Source organism: Bufo bufo, chromosome 4 (assembly GCF_905171765.1).
Source record: "Bufo bufo chromosome 4, aBufBuf1.1, whole genome shotgun sequence".
NCBI classification, from domain to species: domain Eukaryota; kingdom Metazoa; phylum Chordata; class Amphibia; order Anura; family Bufonidae; genus Bufo; species Bufo bufo.
Genome location: NC_053392.1, coordinates 601,632,627 through 601,648,885, shown reverse-complemented (window position 1 = coordinate 601,648,885; position 16,259 = coordinate 601,632,627). Strand labels below are relative to the sequence as shown.

Here is a 16,259-nt window from a genome sequence, read left to right as displayed (position 1 = left end):
CACGAGTGGAATGTTGGGCATGTAGAGTTGACAATGGAGCAGAGTAGTAGTAGTATGAATAGGAGAAGCAGCAACTGATGACACGGACAACATACTGCACGTGGATGCAGTTTGGCTTCAGCAAATGAGACTGGAAGAAGGACAACACTTTTGTTGCACTAGCTGGTGGCCACTTCTATTTTCCCATTGGATCGGGTGATGCTGTTAAATGTTCTGCAATACAGTCTTGTTGCCAATGTTTGTGTTTGAACAACCATGGCTTATTTTCACCCTACAGATCTTGCACACAACAATGCTCTTGCGTTCATGCACTTGAGGGAAAAACTTGCAGATAGGGGGGGATACTTACAGAGCTAGCGGCAGCTCAGCTGGATTTAGGTCTGGCATATTGTGAGCCTGTGCCTATAGTATCAGCGGTATCACCAGTTCCAGAGCCGACCATAATAGCAGCAGATCTGGGAGTCCTTTGGGAGGATCTGGCTGTACATTTCCTCTGCCACCACCCTCCTCGGCACTCCAATGCAGCTCCCAGGTCCTGTCCAACACACACTCATCCTCCTCCACTTTTCCCAAACTGATATAATGGGCTCCTTCCAATTTCCTGCTCTTTATTTGCTCTGATTGCCAGCATTGCTACAACTGCCCCCCATCTCCACCACTACAGCTGTGCATCAGGTCTTCCACCTGAACCTCCTCATGGCAGTCCAAACACTGACTGTTCTCATACAAGTCATGAATAGGGAGACTCTTGATTATCTTCCATAGCATATGAAGTTTTGTTGCCTCTGCTTGGAGAGGGCAGTGAAAACAGCAACTATGCAACTGACAGGCTTCTTTGGGGTTGCAAGGAGCAGGAGGAATGCTGTGACACCCTGGCTCCAAGGCATGGTGTCAGGCACAGACTTGACATCCACATCATCCATTCAATGGTCAATATCATCCTCTTTGCCCTTGCCAGACATTGGGAGATTATCAGGAGGGATGATGCACTTGCGGAGTATGTAGACAGACCATTAATCACTTTCAAAAAGAGTCACACCATCAGAGACAGGTTAGTGAGAAGTCGTTTTACCCAGGATAAAAACCGCAGCTGGTTATATGAGAGAAGACCCAAAGGCAATTACAAAATGTGGTAACTGCTCTTTTTGCAGATATAATTCCCAGAAGAGTGCCCTTAGTTTTGGAGGCATAAAACATAGGGTAACAGATTTTATCACTTGCAGGAGCACCTTTGTAGTGTATGTTATCTTATGCGGCTGTGGTAATTTCTACATAGGCAAAACCATCAGATGCCTTTTTGAGAGGATAAGAGAACATATGAATTCCATACAATCAGGTAAGGGTTGTCCCAGACTTATAGAACATGTGAGGGAGATGCACAATGGTGATTGTAAGACCCTCGAGTTTGCTGGCATCAAATCCTCCTGCAGGAGGAGATAGACACAGGTTATTACTACAGAGAGAAGCCAGGTGGATTCTGCGTGTGAATGCCCTAGGTGAACTAGGACTGAATGACCGCAATGGTCTCAGTGTATTTCTGTGATGTCCCCACTGTTGCACTGTATTGCTATTAATTATAGACGATTTGTCTTTTTAATGTGATTTTCACCGGAAGGGGGGTAGGGCGTCATGCGTTGTCATGACAACCTCCCCCTGGGTTGTTTAAAAGGTAGCGTGGTAATGCACGCTCACGTCAGCGGCACATTTGTGCGCAAAACGTCCGTCGCCGTTGTGCATGTATGAATTGCTGTCTGCCCCTGCACACTCCGACAGTAAAGTGTTACTTGTATCCCAGATATAATAAAGGATCTTTGGATTTACTACTGCTGGGCGAGTGCCGCCTTATTATCTTCTTCTATTCCTTGGACTGTCTCTATCCGATCTTGCATCTGGGTAACGTACTCAGACACTTTTATGTGGAGTGGGTTGTTGTTCCTACTCGTCTTTGGCCACGTCCAACAGACCGCGAGGGTATGTGCCATATAGCAGTTTGAAGGGCAAGAAACCAGTAGAGGCCTTGGGTACCTCTCGCACTGCGAACATGAGATAGGGCAGAAGGAGGTCCCAGTCCTTCCCATCTTTAGACACTACCTTTTTCAACATATTGTTTAACGTTTGGTTAAACCATTCTACCAGACCGTCTGTTTGCGGATGGTAAACGGATATCCGTAGTTGTTTTATGTGCAGCAACTTACAGAGTTGCCTTATCACCTTGGACATAAAAGGGGTCACTTGGTTGGTCAGAACCTCTTTAGGTAGTCCTACTCGGGAAAACATCTCCATTAACTCCTTAGCTATGAGTTTGGCCGAGGTATGTTGCAGTGGCACAGCCTCCAGGTACAGAGTGGCGTAGTCTAGAATGACTAAGATGTGTTGATGCCTTCTGGCAGACTTCGGTACTGGGCCTATGAGGTCCATAGCTATTCAGTCAAACGGTACTTCGATAATTGGGAGAGGTACTAGGGGACTACAGAAATGTGGCTGGGGGCTAGTTATCTGGCAGGTCAGGCAAGACTTACAAAACTCTTCCAATTCTTTGAATATGCTGGGCCAGTAAAACCGCTGTAGAATGCGATCCTGAGTTTTCTGCAGCCCCAGGTGACCCCAGAGAACGTGTTGGTGGGCTAGATCTAACACAAGCTTGCGATACTCCTTGGGGACCACCAACTGTTAAATAGGCTTACCCTGTAGTTGGTTTACCCAATACAACATATCCTGATGAACCACAAAACAGGGAAACACTGACTCTGCCCCAGGTTGTTGGGGTTCACCATCTACTATTAATACATTTTCCCAGGTGCGGGATAGGGTTGGGTCCTGACGTTGGGCGGTACCAAAATTATCCCCAGAGACATTGAAGTCTGCCAATTCAGGACCATTCGGCAAGTCCTTCACGTCTCCCACCGTCACATTTAGCGGGGTTGTCTCCCCCTCTTCCACCGAAGTAGCGGCTGTCACCCATCCTGCTGGCCCTTCGGTCTCAGGTTCTGGTCTCCCCACTGAGCCGGGTCACTATGCTAGGGTTACCCCTGTCTCATGGGTATCAGTCACTCTCATAGCAGGCCACAGTGCCGGGAAGCCTCTACCTATTATGAGTTCATAATGTAGATTTGTGGCAACAGCCACCTCGTGGGTCTGTCATCCACCGTGGTTAGAGACACCAGCACGGTGGGGTAGTCTTAAGTCTCCGTGGATGCACATCACCCCGACTTTCTGGCCAGTATACTCAGTGGACTGCACCAGACTCCCTGAGTCCAGCAGAGCCTCCGCCAGAGTGCCTCCTACTTCCACCTGGCACAAGTGATCCAGAGACTCTGGGGTACCTGTTGCACACAGCCTTCTAGCATATAGCGGCTGACGGTAGCCATAGTTAGTGTCCATGAGCTCAACCCGATGGGGACAGTCAGCCCTTACATTGTCAGGCTCCTGACATCGCCAGCAGACTATCAGATCCAAGTCCGCCGTGGGTACATCCAGGGCAGGTTTAATCTGCTCAAATTTCCAGGCCTGGGGGTGGATATTTCCAGGGTTTGCTGACCCCCGTCCTGACAGAACCCTCTTTTAGATTCCTGGTAGCTTCATAGCGTTCCACCATCTCAAGGGCATTGCCAGGAGACACCTGACCGATCTAGTGCTGGAGAGGGTATGGCAAAGCCCTCCAGAACATATTGTCTAACAGACGATCCAGCATAGCAGTAGGACTCAGCACGTCAGGCTGTAGCTTTTTTTGCAAGAGATGAAGTTAGAATACTGTGGTCTTGCAGGCTCTGCCGGGTTGAACCCCCCACTGATGCACCCGCTGGACCCAGACCAACACATTCACCCCCAGTCTTGCCAGAATTTCACCCTTGACTTTCTGGCAGTCAGCCGCTTAATCGTCCAGCAAGTCGAAATACACCCGCTGGGAATCGGATGCCAGGAACGGCAACCCATTGGTCACGGGGTAGCTTTTCTCTGATGGCCACTTTTTCGTACATCGCCAGGTAGGTTTCGATGTAGTCTGCGGGAGTTCTTATGAATCGTGGCACGGACTGCTTTCCGGGCATCGTGGACGCTCGGGGTTGCTCCTGCTGTCTGCAAAGCAATCACGTGTTGCAGATTAGCCTCGATGAGGGCCTTCACAACAGCCTCCATTTTGTTGTGGGGCACTGGTTGTAATACAGCTGGTTTAATGTACGATACAACCGTGCCTGAATGCAGAAATTAAAAATGATCAGCGTTCATGCCAGCCTTATTGCTCTTGCCTGCATCCTCCACCAATTGTGGGGTTTCGCTCTGGTAGACAGGATTAGCGGACGCAGTATAGAGGCAAAAAGGTCTTTGGATCAAACAGTTCAGAGTTTGTCACACTTTAGACAAGTGACAAAACAAGCAGTCAAAAAAAAAAAAAAAAGTCACCTTGCGGTGTTGGTGGTAATTCACACCATCTGACAATTCTGCCTCAAAGAGACCTTGAGCATAGCAGCACCAACCTGTTTTCACGCCAAACAGGTATCAAGGCTTCCAGATCTCCACACAGACCTCGCTTCTGAGCCCAGCTGCCAAAACCAGGACCCTATGAACGGAATATATTTATTTTTTTCAAAGCCACGTTTAAGAATCTCCCTTCCAGTATAAAGCGTTTTGTATTGCAGAACCAGCTACCTGCACGCAAGTGACAACCCACCACTCCCTCCTGTGCTTTTCCTGACCAAATTTGCTGAAAATCTACCCAATTATACTGGGTCTTATTCTCTGCCTATACTTTTCTTATATTGTCCCCACTACAGTACATTTCTGGCAGCAATTACACAAACATCCTTTCAGGTCAAAAGCTGAATTTTTGGGGGGGGGGGCTGGGGATTTATTAAAACTGGTGTAAAGTAAAGCTGGCTTAGTTGCTCATAGCAACCAGTCCAATTCCACTTTTTAGGAGCGCCTTTAAAAAAAAAAAAGTGAAATCCGATTGGTTGCTATGGGCAACTGAGCCAGTTTTCCTTTACACCAGTTTTGAAAATCTCCTTCACAATGTTGCTGTAAGCAAAAGACCTTCCTCAACTGTGCCCCTGATTGGCTGTCAGTCTGAGCCAATCAGGGCAAGCCCTTCCGCTTTCTCCTTGTGTCATGTGTTACTCTTCCTCATGGTTTTCCCCCAAAATAGTCACTGAAATGTGTCTGAAGGTTCTCATTTATCCAGGTCATGGTATATCTGTAAAGAATAAATCAAGGCAACTGGACATACTGTAGATTTCTTGAAAATGTTTCACTTCCTTCCAACGAGCTTTCTCAATTCTGAGTGACTGTACAAGAATTCTCTGGGAATAAATATGTAACTGAATCAATATCTGGTAATTATACCCAGCATGGGGTCAAAGGTGTTGATTCCATTATCCTAATTGGAGGTGTGGAGGAGGCCATCTATGTAAAAATGGAGAAGCCAAGCTTGAATAGAGGGGGGGGGGGGGTAGAAATCTATTGTCTGCCACATACACTGCTGTCTTGACACCTTTTTCTGGGAAGTCTTTATCACCTACTGACTCCCATTAGGATAATGGAATCAACACAGTGGCGTACCTCCAATAGAGGCAGACCACGCAGCTGCTATGGGGCCCCTGGGGGAAGGGGGCCCGCAGTGGAGGATAGGCCCCGCCCACTAATTACACTTGTATGGCTACCTGAGAAAGTAAGAGGTGGCGAAGGACCTTTGGTGAGGTCATCAACCATGTGACCAGTGCAGGAAGCCAATGAATAGCAGAGCAGCAGAAGTCTAAAGGACCTTTGGTGATATCATCATGTGACCAGTGCAGAGGACTGGTGAAAGACCTGTGGCATATCGCTGTGAGGGGGCGGAGCTTCTGTGTGGTGCCTGGAGGAGAGGTTAGTGGTGTTCTGGGATAACATAACATCCTAGAAAAGCTGGGAGTTGTAGTTTTGTCGTATTATATGTTTCTCAATGTAATTTAAATGTATGCCCTAGTACAGTCTGGTAATGCTGGGAGTTGTAGTTCTCTCCTCTTATACCCCCTCTTTGGAATGTATACTGATGACCCATAATAAGTCTGGCCATACTGGGGGTTATAGTTATTTCTTTTTAAAGCTCTTACCTGGTACAACTAGATGTCCTATAATCTGGACATGCTGAGAGTTGTAGTTCTCTTTTCTTAGGCTGGATTCTCATCACCGTTTAGTTTTCCGTTTTGCATGCAGGACTTTTTTCTGTCTAAAATAACGGATCTCCGACAGAAATGGCATAAACGGATGCGGAATGTGCAGAACTGACGCTTGAAATACAGGATCATATTTTTTCCTTTATTTTTCTGTTTATCTGACGGATTAGAAGAACTGAAAACTAAACGGTGATATGAACCCGGCCTTATACTCTGTGTAATATCTACTTGTATCTGATCATAACAGCCTGGACATGCTGGGAGTTGTAGTTCTCTCCACTTTCACCTCTCCCTGTGTTGCTCCCTAATTTCCAATAATAATCTGGTGATGATGAGACTTGTAGTTCCCTTGTCACTATTATAATGTTCTGCAGCAGCTGAGGTGTGTATTACTTGTTCACTTCTGTGCTGTGACGGTCGCTGTTCTGCCGTCATAGGAGCACAACAACGAAAATCACTGCAGTTCCGGATCTGGCACTTCATGGACGACAACACCTGACGGATCCCGCTGACTATGATGAGATCTGTCAGGTTTAAAATTGTGTCCAGCATTTATGACCTGATCCACGAATGAGGCCCCAACACAGATGTGAACGAAGCTTTATATGTTCTGCAGCAGCTGAGGTATGCATTAGGAGGTTCTGACAGTTCATAAGGCAAGGGGGGCTATGGTGGCACTGGTATACTATTATGCCAGCACCACCATAGCACCCCCTGTGTGCTGCTTATAGTGGACAGTGCCCTCAGACAATGAATGGGGACAATTAAAAGCTTTTTTTTTCCCGGTATTGAGACCCTATGACGGATCTCAATACCGGAAAATAGAAACGCAAGTGTGAAAGTAGCTCCTAATGTCTACACGGCTGCAACTGCTGGGGGTATGGCAGGGGAGAAGCCAGGGCAGGTGGTGGGATGGGCCAGTGGACGGAGTTAGTGGGGCCCCATTAAGATTCTTGCTATGGGGCCCAATGATTTCTATGTACGCCCCTGAATCAACACCTTTGACCCCATGCTGGGTATAATTAGATGTTGATTCAGTTACATATTTATTCCCAGAGAATTCTTGTACAGTCACTCAGAATTGAGAAAGCTCATTGGAAGAACGAGTGAAACGTTTCAAGAAATCTACAGTACGTCCAGTTGCCTTGATTTATTCTTTACAGACATACTGAAATGGCACTGGGCACCATAAAAATTAGCAAATACTGGATTTGTTAATTTCTCAGAAATGAATCTGCATTGCGTCAGTTTAACAGATTCACTCCCCTCCAATATAAACCAAGAAGAGCCACTTTATTGAAATATATTTTAATGCAACAAAAACAGCACTAGTCATGATGACATGCTACATACACAAGACAATGCTTTAAGATTTTTCAGAGGCAAACATTTTTTGCAAGTTAGTGTTTGTTAAAGGGTACTCAATATGTCTTGTAGGATATTATAAGATGGTATGGAGATCACATTCAGGGCTGAGGAGCAGAGGAACGATGAAATCCCCTCGGGTGAGAGGACTTTGCCATGTACCACACTTCATTATGACGGTTGAAAATTTGAGAAGGAGCATCGTAGCCACCATGTATGAAGTATGTATCATCAAACGGCAGAGCAAGGAGCTCCAGCTTCTCTGCTAGGGCTTTAGCTTGCTCAGCATACATAGTGTTTAGGGCATATCCTCCAAAAGTCCTGAAAAGAATGGAAAGCTTACATGAATATCCAGAAGATATAAATATATATGCCCTTAATATGCAGTCACTACAGAATTCTGGCTTTAAAAAAAAAAAAAAAGTTGGAAAATTGTGCTTTAAGTAGGAAAACTGGAGTAGCTTTTCTAGATGAGTGTTGCGGTGCCTTTAGATAGTGGATTTGTTGCCTAATTTTCTGCAACTAAAAATCAGTTTTCTTTTGAACAGGGAGGAGAGCACATTCTGCAAGCCCCATTCAGGCAGCCGATTTTCAGTTGTGGGAAATTCTGCAGTGTGTGAAGGCACCTTTAGGTTTAAGAATTTAATCAAGTGTGACTCTTGTCCTGAAGTATGCCAACACAGACTGACTTCAGGTATCTCTCCACCCCCCACAGTGATAGATTCCACCAGTGTACAGTCAGACCTGTTCCTTCTCATCCTTGCACACCTCTCTAACCATGAAAAAGCAGAGATCTGCTACACACATAGGGACATCTCATGTACAGAGCCATTTGGCCTTGATTGAGCAGACATTTGAAGTTGTGGAAGACATTAGGACACTTTAAAAACAGTTAGTGTTTTTCTGCACTTTGTCTTTAGTGGCGTTTGTGCATTTTATGCAGTAGATTTATGGGAAATAATAAAGTGTCCTGTTTCATAACTGTCTTTTTGTCTTTGGCTTCTCAAAAGTGGCATGCTGTAGCTCTTGTCCTTTACATCGACTTATTTGTAGGAGGAAAAACAATGCCACAAACATTGAAAATGCATCAACTTTGGAACAACTTTCTTTGCACACAGCTCTGTCCTCATGCCGATGTCTAGGCCTCTCAATGAAGGGGGGGGGGGCAGGGTGCTCAGATGATTCAGCCCCGCCTCCTGGTGCTCCAACTTCCTCCTTTGCATATGACCAACACAAATAACTGATGCCCTTTTGTCAATATGCTAAATGACTGTATGAGGAGCCTTACTAGGCAGTATCCTTGGTTTAGTAGGGTTGATCATTCTGACAGCCTCTAATGGCTTTGTGGGGACGACAGTTTAAAAGCAGAATATGGTCACATTTTTGGGAGTTTACACTTCTATATTATAAAAAAAAAAAAAAAAAGCCAGATCATTTATGTAGAGGCCCTTATGCAGCATGATACCTGTCAAGTTCAGCTTTTAGTGAGGTCTGAGAAATCAGCCCCATCACTCAGTTAGATATGCATGTATAAAACTTTTGGCATAATCAGGTTGTAATGTATGCCATAGTTTTAGATGATTTTTTTCCACATATCACTTACAAAATAAAGGGGACCATGATCTCAACTGGTAATCACTTACTTGACATATACAGAAGCTGCCGGACGTGGCTCCAGGTAAACCTCAGGGTCTGTAGGTTTTGCAGGATACTTCACAAAGAAGGACATTGTAGTGTTCTCAGTGGGTGGTTTTAATGGCACGTGTACCATCACAGGTACAGTCATACTCATCTTCAGCCCTATAAAAAAGGAAAGACTGGAAAATGAGAAATTTCACAGACACTGGATAATAGAACATATTGCCGCCATATTGTCTACAGTCTCCAAAACCCCTCACTGGACAGCGAAATCTACATTTATGGGGTCATTTATCAATGGTGTACAGAAAAACTGGCTTAGTTATCCAGAGCAACCAGATTCCACCTTTCATTTTATTTTCAAGCATCTTTTTATTTCACACAAGGAAAAATATATTAGTTGGTGCATAAAATTAAATCAATTTGAGGATACAGTAGTAATTACACTGGTCGTCTGGTTTATAAGTAGCACCGTTTAAAGTTATGCATGGAAAAAAAAGGTATTGAGGCAAGTCTGAGGGAGCACTAAAAATAAATATGGAGGAAACCAGTTTTCCTTTACACCAGTTTGATAAATCTACTTCAAGTGAAGCTTGATTGCAAGGATAGATTATATCTGGGGAAATTAGTATTACTCACTGGTAACCTGGTTTCATGGAGACTTCCAAGCCAGCACATCCTGGGACTGACTTCCTCTGATAAGACAGGAAAGAACCAGAGGTTTAAAACCCCACCCCTACCCCTCGTCACCAGTGCATTTTAACGGAAGCCAGGATAAAGGATATAATATATAATCAATAATATATTATATCTATTTTATTTTATTAGGGTGAGAAATGTGCTGTTGGAGACTTCCAGGAAACCTGATTGGGGAAATTAGTATTACACTCACTGGTAGTCATCTCCATGACAGCACACCCTGAGAACTAAGTGGAAAAAAAATAAATAAAAAAAATGGAGGGACCACAGCACCTTTCATCCAAAGGCCATGTCCTCATTGGCGAAAACAGCAAGCCTAATGTTTAGTGAAGGTATGAGCCCTCTTCCAAGTGGCCGCCCTGCATATTTGTTCTGAGGAGGGAGAGGTCCTTTCAGCCCATGAGGTAGACACTGCTCACTGAATGGGCTCTAAGAGAAATATGTGATTACATTTACCGGTAATCTTTTTCCCTTGAGCCCATGACAGTACCCTTGGATAGCGTCAGCCCCCCTCAGGACAGGAAACAACCACTGTAAGGAGGTACCAACCTCCCTCACGCCAGTACCATTTCAAGAACTAAGAAAACAAAACATCTCATACCAATAAAACCTATATAGATCACTTTTTTTAGTAAGGGAATTAAACAGGTGCTGTCATAAGCTCAAGGAAAAAACATCCCCCCCCCCCTCGCCTATGACAGCACCCTTGGATCTATAAGCAAGATCAGATTAGGGAGGGACAACTGCCTGAAGGACTTTACGTCCAAATACTAGACCCTCTTAAGGAGGACATGGCCAGAGGTCTACGTGTCCAGGAGACCTATAAAAATCCCAATGGAGAAGGGACTGGAGCGGGGGAAGAGTCAGAGGTCCAGGCTCTGCAGCAGCTTCTTGAGAAGCCTTATGCCGCTGGGTAGGCCCTCTTCATATGTACTCACATGGGGCACCTGCAGCTCTACTTGGCATGGTTGTGAATCCAAACTGTCCCTTAGGACAGGAAACAGAACTGGCGTGAGGGAGGAAGGTACCTCCTTTAAAGTGGTTGTGTTTCCCCGTTTGCTATCCTGAGGAGGGGGCTCTTTACCGGTCGCTTTATATGCCTCAGTAATAGCATTTATCCAGTGGAATATGGAGCTCTTTGCCGCTTTCCTACCTCTATTAGGACTGAAGAACTGAACAAAAAAGTCTATCCTCCATTCTTTGGTAACAACCAAATACTGAACAGCCCTTCACATCCAGATTATGGAATTTAGCCTCTTGTTCATTTCTGGGATTGCCACAAATTGAGGAAATGACAATATCTTGGGATCTGTAGAAGGTAGATACTACCTTTCGAAGGAAATTGGGGTCTAGTTTAAATATTAGTTTATCCACAGACTCTAAGGGCTCTTGGATGGACAGAGCCTGTAACTCGCATACCGATATTGCTACCCAATTTTTTTTTAAGTGTACTCCACGAGACAGTGAATCTACAGCAGGGGTCAGCAACCTCCAGCTGCTGTGAAACTACAGTTCCCAGGCTCAGTTGCTCCTTCAACTACTATAGAAGTGAATGGAGTATTCTGGAAGTTGTAGTTTCAGGACAGCTGGAGTGCTGATCTAAAAAAGGTTTAAGTGTTGAAATCTGACAAGCCTAAAAAAAGAACTGTATTCAGGTTCCACAGAGCCACCATGTTTTTAATTCTAGGCTTCAGCCTATCTGCAGCTTTTAAGAAGCTAGATATCCAGGGGACTTCAGAAAGACTGGTGTTAGAGGGCACCCAGAGCAGACACCTGAACCCTTAGTGCGTTTTGGGAGAGATCCATATCCAATCCAACCTGATGAAAACCCAAGAATGAGAGGGATATTGGGAGAGGACTGGTTAAATCTGTTGCCACTTCAGGAGGCGAATTTATTCAAAAATTTAAGCTATGCCTTAGAGGTATCAGACTTCCTACTAAGCATTAGGGTACCCACAACTCTCCCAGAGACCCAGTCCTAGAAGGATGGACTGCTCAGTAACCAAGCTGACAGCTTGAGTAGCCTTGGGTTCAGATTGAGTGGATCCTGCGTTAGAAGGTCCTCTTTTGGAGAGTACAGAATTGGATCCTCCTGGCTGAGGGATCTTAGAAGACCGAACCAGCCTCTTCTGGGCCAAAAAGGGGACCACCAGGATTAAGGTACATTTTCTTGATCTGAAACTTCTGCAGGACCCTCGGGATTGGGGGAAAAGCATAAACTAGATCCAACTTCCAACCTTGGGTGAAGTTTTCTGCCATGCAGGGATCCCTTGGGTTGAGGGAAAGTAATAAGGAACCTTGCGGTTTCTCATTGAGGCAAACAGATCCAGACTTGGATTGCCCCAATGTTCCCGTATCACCTAAAAGGCTGTTTGACAAAAAACGCTCCTCCTCTCCTTTTCCACTGCGCCGCAGGAGAGAGGAGGAGCGTAAATGGGCGGGCAGAGGCACACTGAGGGCGGGGTTATGAGCCGTTGGGGAGGTCCGGTCTTGGGCTCGGAAGATTGAGACGCCGCCCTGGGCACTTGAGAGGGCGCATTTACAGAACCTACAAAGTTCATTTTTGGCTGAAACAAGACTCCGGTATATGCAACAAAGGTACAGTTTTAAACTTCTGAGTGGCACATATAACGCTATTGGATCTGTCTAATAGGCTCAAATGTGGTGACAGACTCCCTTTAAAGGGTTTCAATCATCTGAAAAATGGGTATTAAGCTGGCTGACATTAGCACATCACTAATGTCAGCTGAACAGAACTATATTACTGCCATCTTGCTGCCTAAGGCCTTGAGAAAGATGAATTTATAATATGCCAATTAGCCTCTAGGAGCAGTGGGGCCTTGCACCTGCTCCTAGAGGCTCCGTTTGCCCACCTCTTCATGCCCTTCTCTTGATTGACAGGGCCAGGCAGCACTGCTCCTCCTGACGCCCATGTAAATCTTACAGTTCAGTATTCGGCGCAGGCGCAGTGAGGAAGCCAGCAGCCGCCGAGCGTCCTTCCCTCACTGCACAAGATTTACACTGCATAAATGGCCGGCGGGAGGAGAGCAGTGCTGCCTGGCCCTGTCAGGGGTGAAAAGAGGTGGGCAAAGGGAGCAGGTGCAAGGTTCCCCCCTGCTCCTAGAGGCTAATTAGCATATTATAAAAGTTTGTTTCTCAATAAAGGCTTTAGGCAGCAAGATGGCACTAATCGTTATTTTCAGCTGACATTAGTGATGTGCTAATGTCAGCCAGCTTAATACCCATTTTGCAGGCGACAGCCTTTGAGGTGCACTGCTGAAAGGGACTTTAAATTCTTCTCTGCCCAGAAATAAAATATAACTGGCTTTAGAGGTCTTAAAGGATCTGTCTTTATTTGCTAGTCTATTAGAGTTAGTCTGTCAATGATTGCTAAGAGATCTGTAATTACCTTATAACAGCTTTCATTAATGTCCCCTGTCTCTTTCCACTGTTCCCTTAAAAGACCTTCACAAGAGCTCATCTGTCTCCCAACTTAATGGGAGCAGAAGACAGGGGCGGTCCTTCACACTGCATGTCTGCATTAGGCTTCAGAGTGAGGAGGCATGTCTCAGTAATCCGATTGGCTGGCAGGAAACTGCTGGCTACAGCAAGTGTGTATGGGAAGGTAGTTTTGGCCTCAGAACTGGCAGAGGAGCCATCTTGAGAGTCTCATGTTGTAGGATTCAAGACAGCTGTAACTAAGGGGAAGACTCAAGGAAAATGGTGGTATGTGAAGAAACTAAAGATTGCTTTACGCATAATGCTGATGCAACAGTAACATATGCTAAATAGTTTTTTTATATGAAAACATGACAGCCTTCAAAGATGTCAATGCCTCGTTCCTCCCTGATGCTGGATGAAATCCACCGCTGTGGAATTGTCCGAGTGGGCTAGCACATGACTATTCCTTGCCTGAGCTTGTGTTGCTTCGAGACCTTCCCATATTGCCTGAAGTTCCCTGTAATTGGACGACATCCTCCTCTGGAGGTTCAGACCAAGTCCCTTGGAAGGAATCCATGGCTGTAAGGGCATCCCAGCCCAAGGAATTGGCATCTGTAGTCAATGGCCAAATGCTTTCCCGACTCCAGAATACCCCAGTCTGCAGATTGTTGTCTGAGACACCACTGTAAAGAGATCGTTGCTTCACTGATGAGACATCTTCTGGTCCAGGGTGGACCAAGACCTGTTCCATTTATGACAAGAGGAGTCCTAGCATCTTCATGCCCTCTGATCAAATGGGTTGCTTCAGGAATTGCTGGATTCTGAATCTTTAAAGGGAGGCAAAAGGGATTTCTGGAGGACAGAATCTAGAATGCCAAAAAAAAAAACCTCTGGTTGTCTGGAAGGAGGTTGTATTTTTCCCCTTCTGCTATGACCAAAAGATCGTCCAGATACGGAACGCTCAGTATCCCTTTAGACTTAGTGAGGCCACTACCTCAGCCATGATCCTGGAGAAGATGGGGGGCAGAAGAGATTCCAAAAGTCAAACAGTTGAAATGATAAATCCTTCTAACTGTATGGCAAATCTAGGTATTTTCTGGATGGGGGGGGGGGGTTGGAACGTGAAAATAAGCATCCTTAAGATCCATTGTGGCCATCATTTCTTAATCAGCTTTACTGCAGACCTTACTGTTTCCAGTTAAGTCTGCTATAGGTGATATTTGTTTAGGGGCTTCAGATTTATTATAGTTCTGAATCTGCTGTTTTGTTTCTGGACTAGAAATGGGGAATAGTGACCACTTCCTATTTCCCTGCTGGGAACACTGACAGATCCATCTGTATAAACCTATATTGCTGGTTCGTCTGTTTGCCTTCATTTCGCTGGATTTCCTGTCCGTAGGCCCCTGTTCGTGTGTTTCCCCAAATACCGATTGAAACTACCGAACGGACGGCCACCCAGGAGAGGAGTGTGCTGCTAGTTAACCTAAATGGCCTCATTGTTCACAAAGGACTCAAACTAACTTGAACTCCTGGTCTAATTCGTGCCATTGTGAGATGTTAAATGTCTGTGTATTTAAAAAGGGTTGTGACATTGTATGTTTAAATGGTGATTTCTGTTCTGTTGTCCCCACATGTGTATTGGTGATTTCCCTCTGTCTTGAGAGATAATTGGATTACTCCTCGGGTGTCTCCAGGGCAGAGAGGAGGAAACCATGATGCATTGTGGGGATGTATTGTCTCTGTAGTGCTGCATGTCTGTCCTGTGTCACAGTCTCCATTCTGGTCCCCTAGGGGCGTGTCCACCAGATGGGGACCTGCATAAATTCGGGCGGGTAGCCCTCAATAAAACATTCCTGTTTGACCTTCAAGACGGAGCTTGGTCTTGTTTGTGGAGGGATTTATTATTGGGACAGCGCTTTTGTTTATTGCTAGCTGTGGAAGGAGTTTGACGATCGGCTGGATTAAAAACTGCATTTCTGGAGAAAGGGGATTATTCACTAAACGGCGGCTTCATCTACCTGGCGGTGAGTGTCGTAACAAACACATTCTGTCCAACAGCATAAGAGAACTATAATGCAGGGGCGCAACTACCATAGCGGCAGACAATGCGACTGCTATGGGCCAGGGCAAGAGGGGGCCCAGTCTTAGTTGGGATTCTCTTCTACTGGAGGTAAAAACTTGGTCAGGACTCTACAGCAAATGAGGCAGTGGAAAAAATTGCCCAAGGGTTGTTGAAAGGGGTTTAGGCCTGGTTTGATACTTGCTATGGGGCTCTTACTTCCCCATGTATGCCACTGCTATTATGCCTAGGAGCGGTAGAAAGGACATTTGATATAAGGGAAGCTGGGGTAAGGTGAATTTCTGTGGGGGTAAAAGATTCCAACTGTATTGCATAACTCTTATACTTGTGATAAGGATCTGCAATTACTTGCTCCCAGGTATCTATGAAGGAGTGCAGTCTTCCCCCAACCTGTATGGAGTTCCCTTATTGGCGATAAAAAGGAAGTTCCTTCCGCCCCCTTTTTCATAGCTCCAGCTCCCAGATTCCCCCCCCCCCCCCCCCCCCCCCATCTGATTTTATGCTATTGTCCATTCTGAAAAAAAACTTCTAGAGCCATCTTCAGGAAACCCTTTTTTACAATTGGTGGCATTCTCCAAGATCTTATCAAGGTTGGGACCAAAGACATATTCGAAATGGAAGAGAAATTTGCTCTTAGAGGTCATATCCCCAGACCAGGCTTTCCACCATAGGACTCTGAATTAGATAGTACAGCCATACGAGCAGATACCCAGACAGACTCAGCAGAGGTGTCTGCCAGAAAGCTAGGACATTTTTAGCAGGGGAAAGCTGCAGTCTTAAGGTACAAGCCACATATGTCTCAGCTACTCTGGGTTTTAAAAGAGCTGCTGTGGCTCCATGTTTTCTTAAGGAGGCTTTCTGCCTTCCTGTCCATAGGGTCCTTTAATTGC

The 16,259-nt window shown here is 45.5% G+C and overlaps 1 protein-coding gene across 1 annotated transcript in view; it reads right to left on the bottom strand.

Annotated features, from left to right (window-relative positions):
- Window positions 1-7,521: 7,521 nt before the first annotated feature.
- The window catches only part of LOC120999342 (heme-binding protein 2-like), a 33,512-nt gene continuing 24,774 nt past the window's right edge, over window positions 7,522-16,259 (bottom strand). Inside the window, exons 3-4 of the mRNA XM_040430210.1 lie at window positions 9,155-9,311; window positions 7,522-7,832 (exon numbers count right to left, since the gene is read on the bottom strand). Of these exons, the coding sequence (XP_040286144.1) occupies window positions 7,613-7,832; window positions 9,155-9,311 (377 nt within the window). The 3' untranslated portion in view covers window positions 7,522-7,612. The remainder of the gene's footprint in view (window positions 7,833-9,154; window positions 9,312-16,259) is intronic.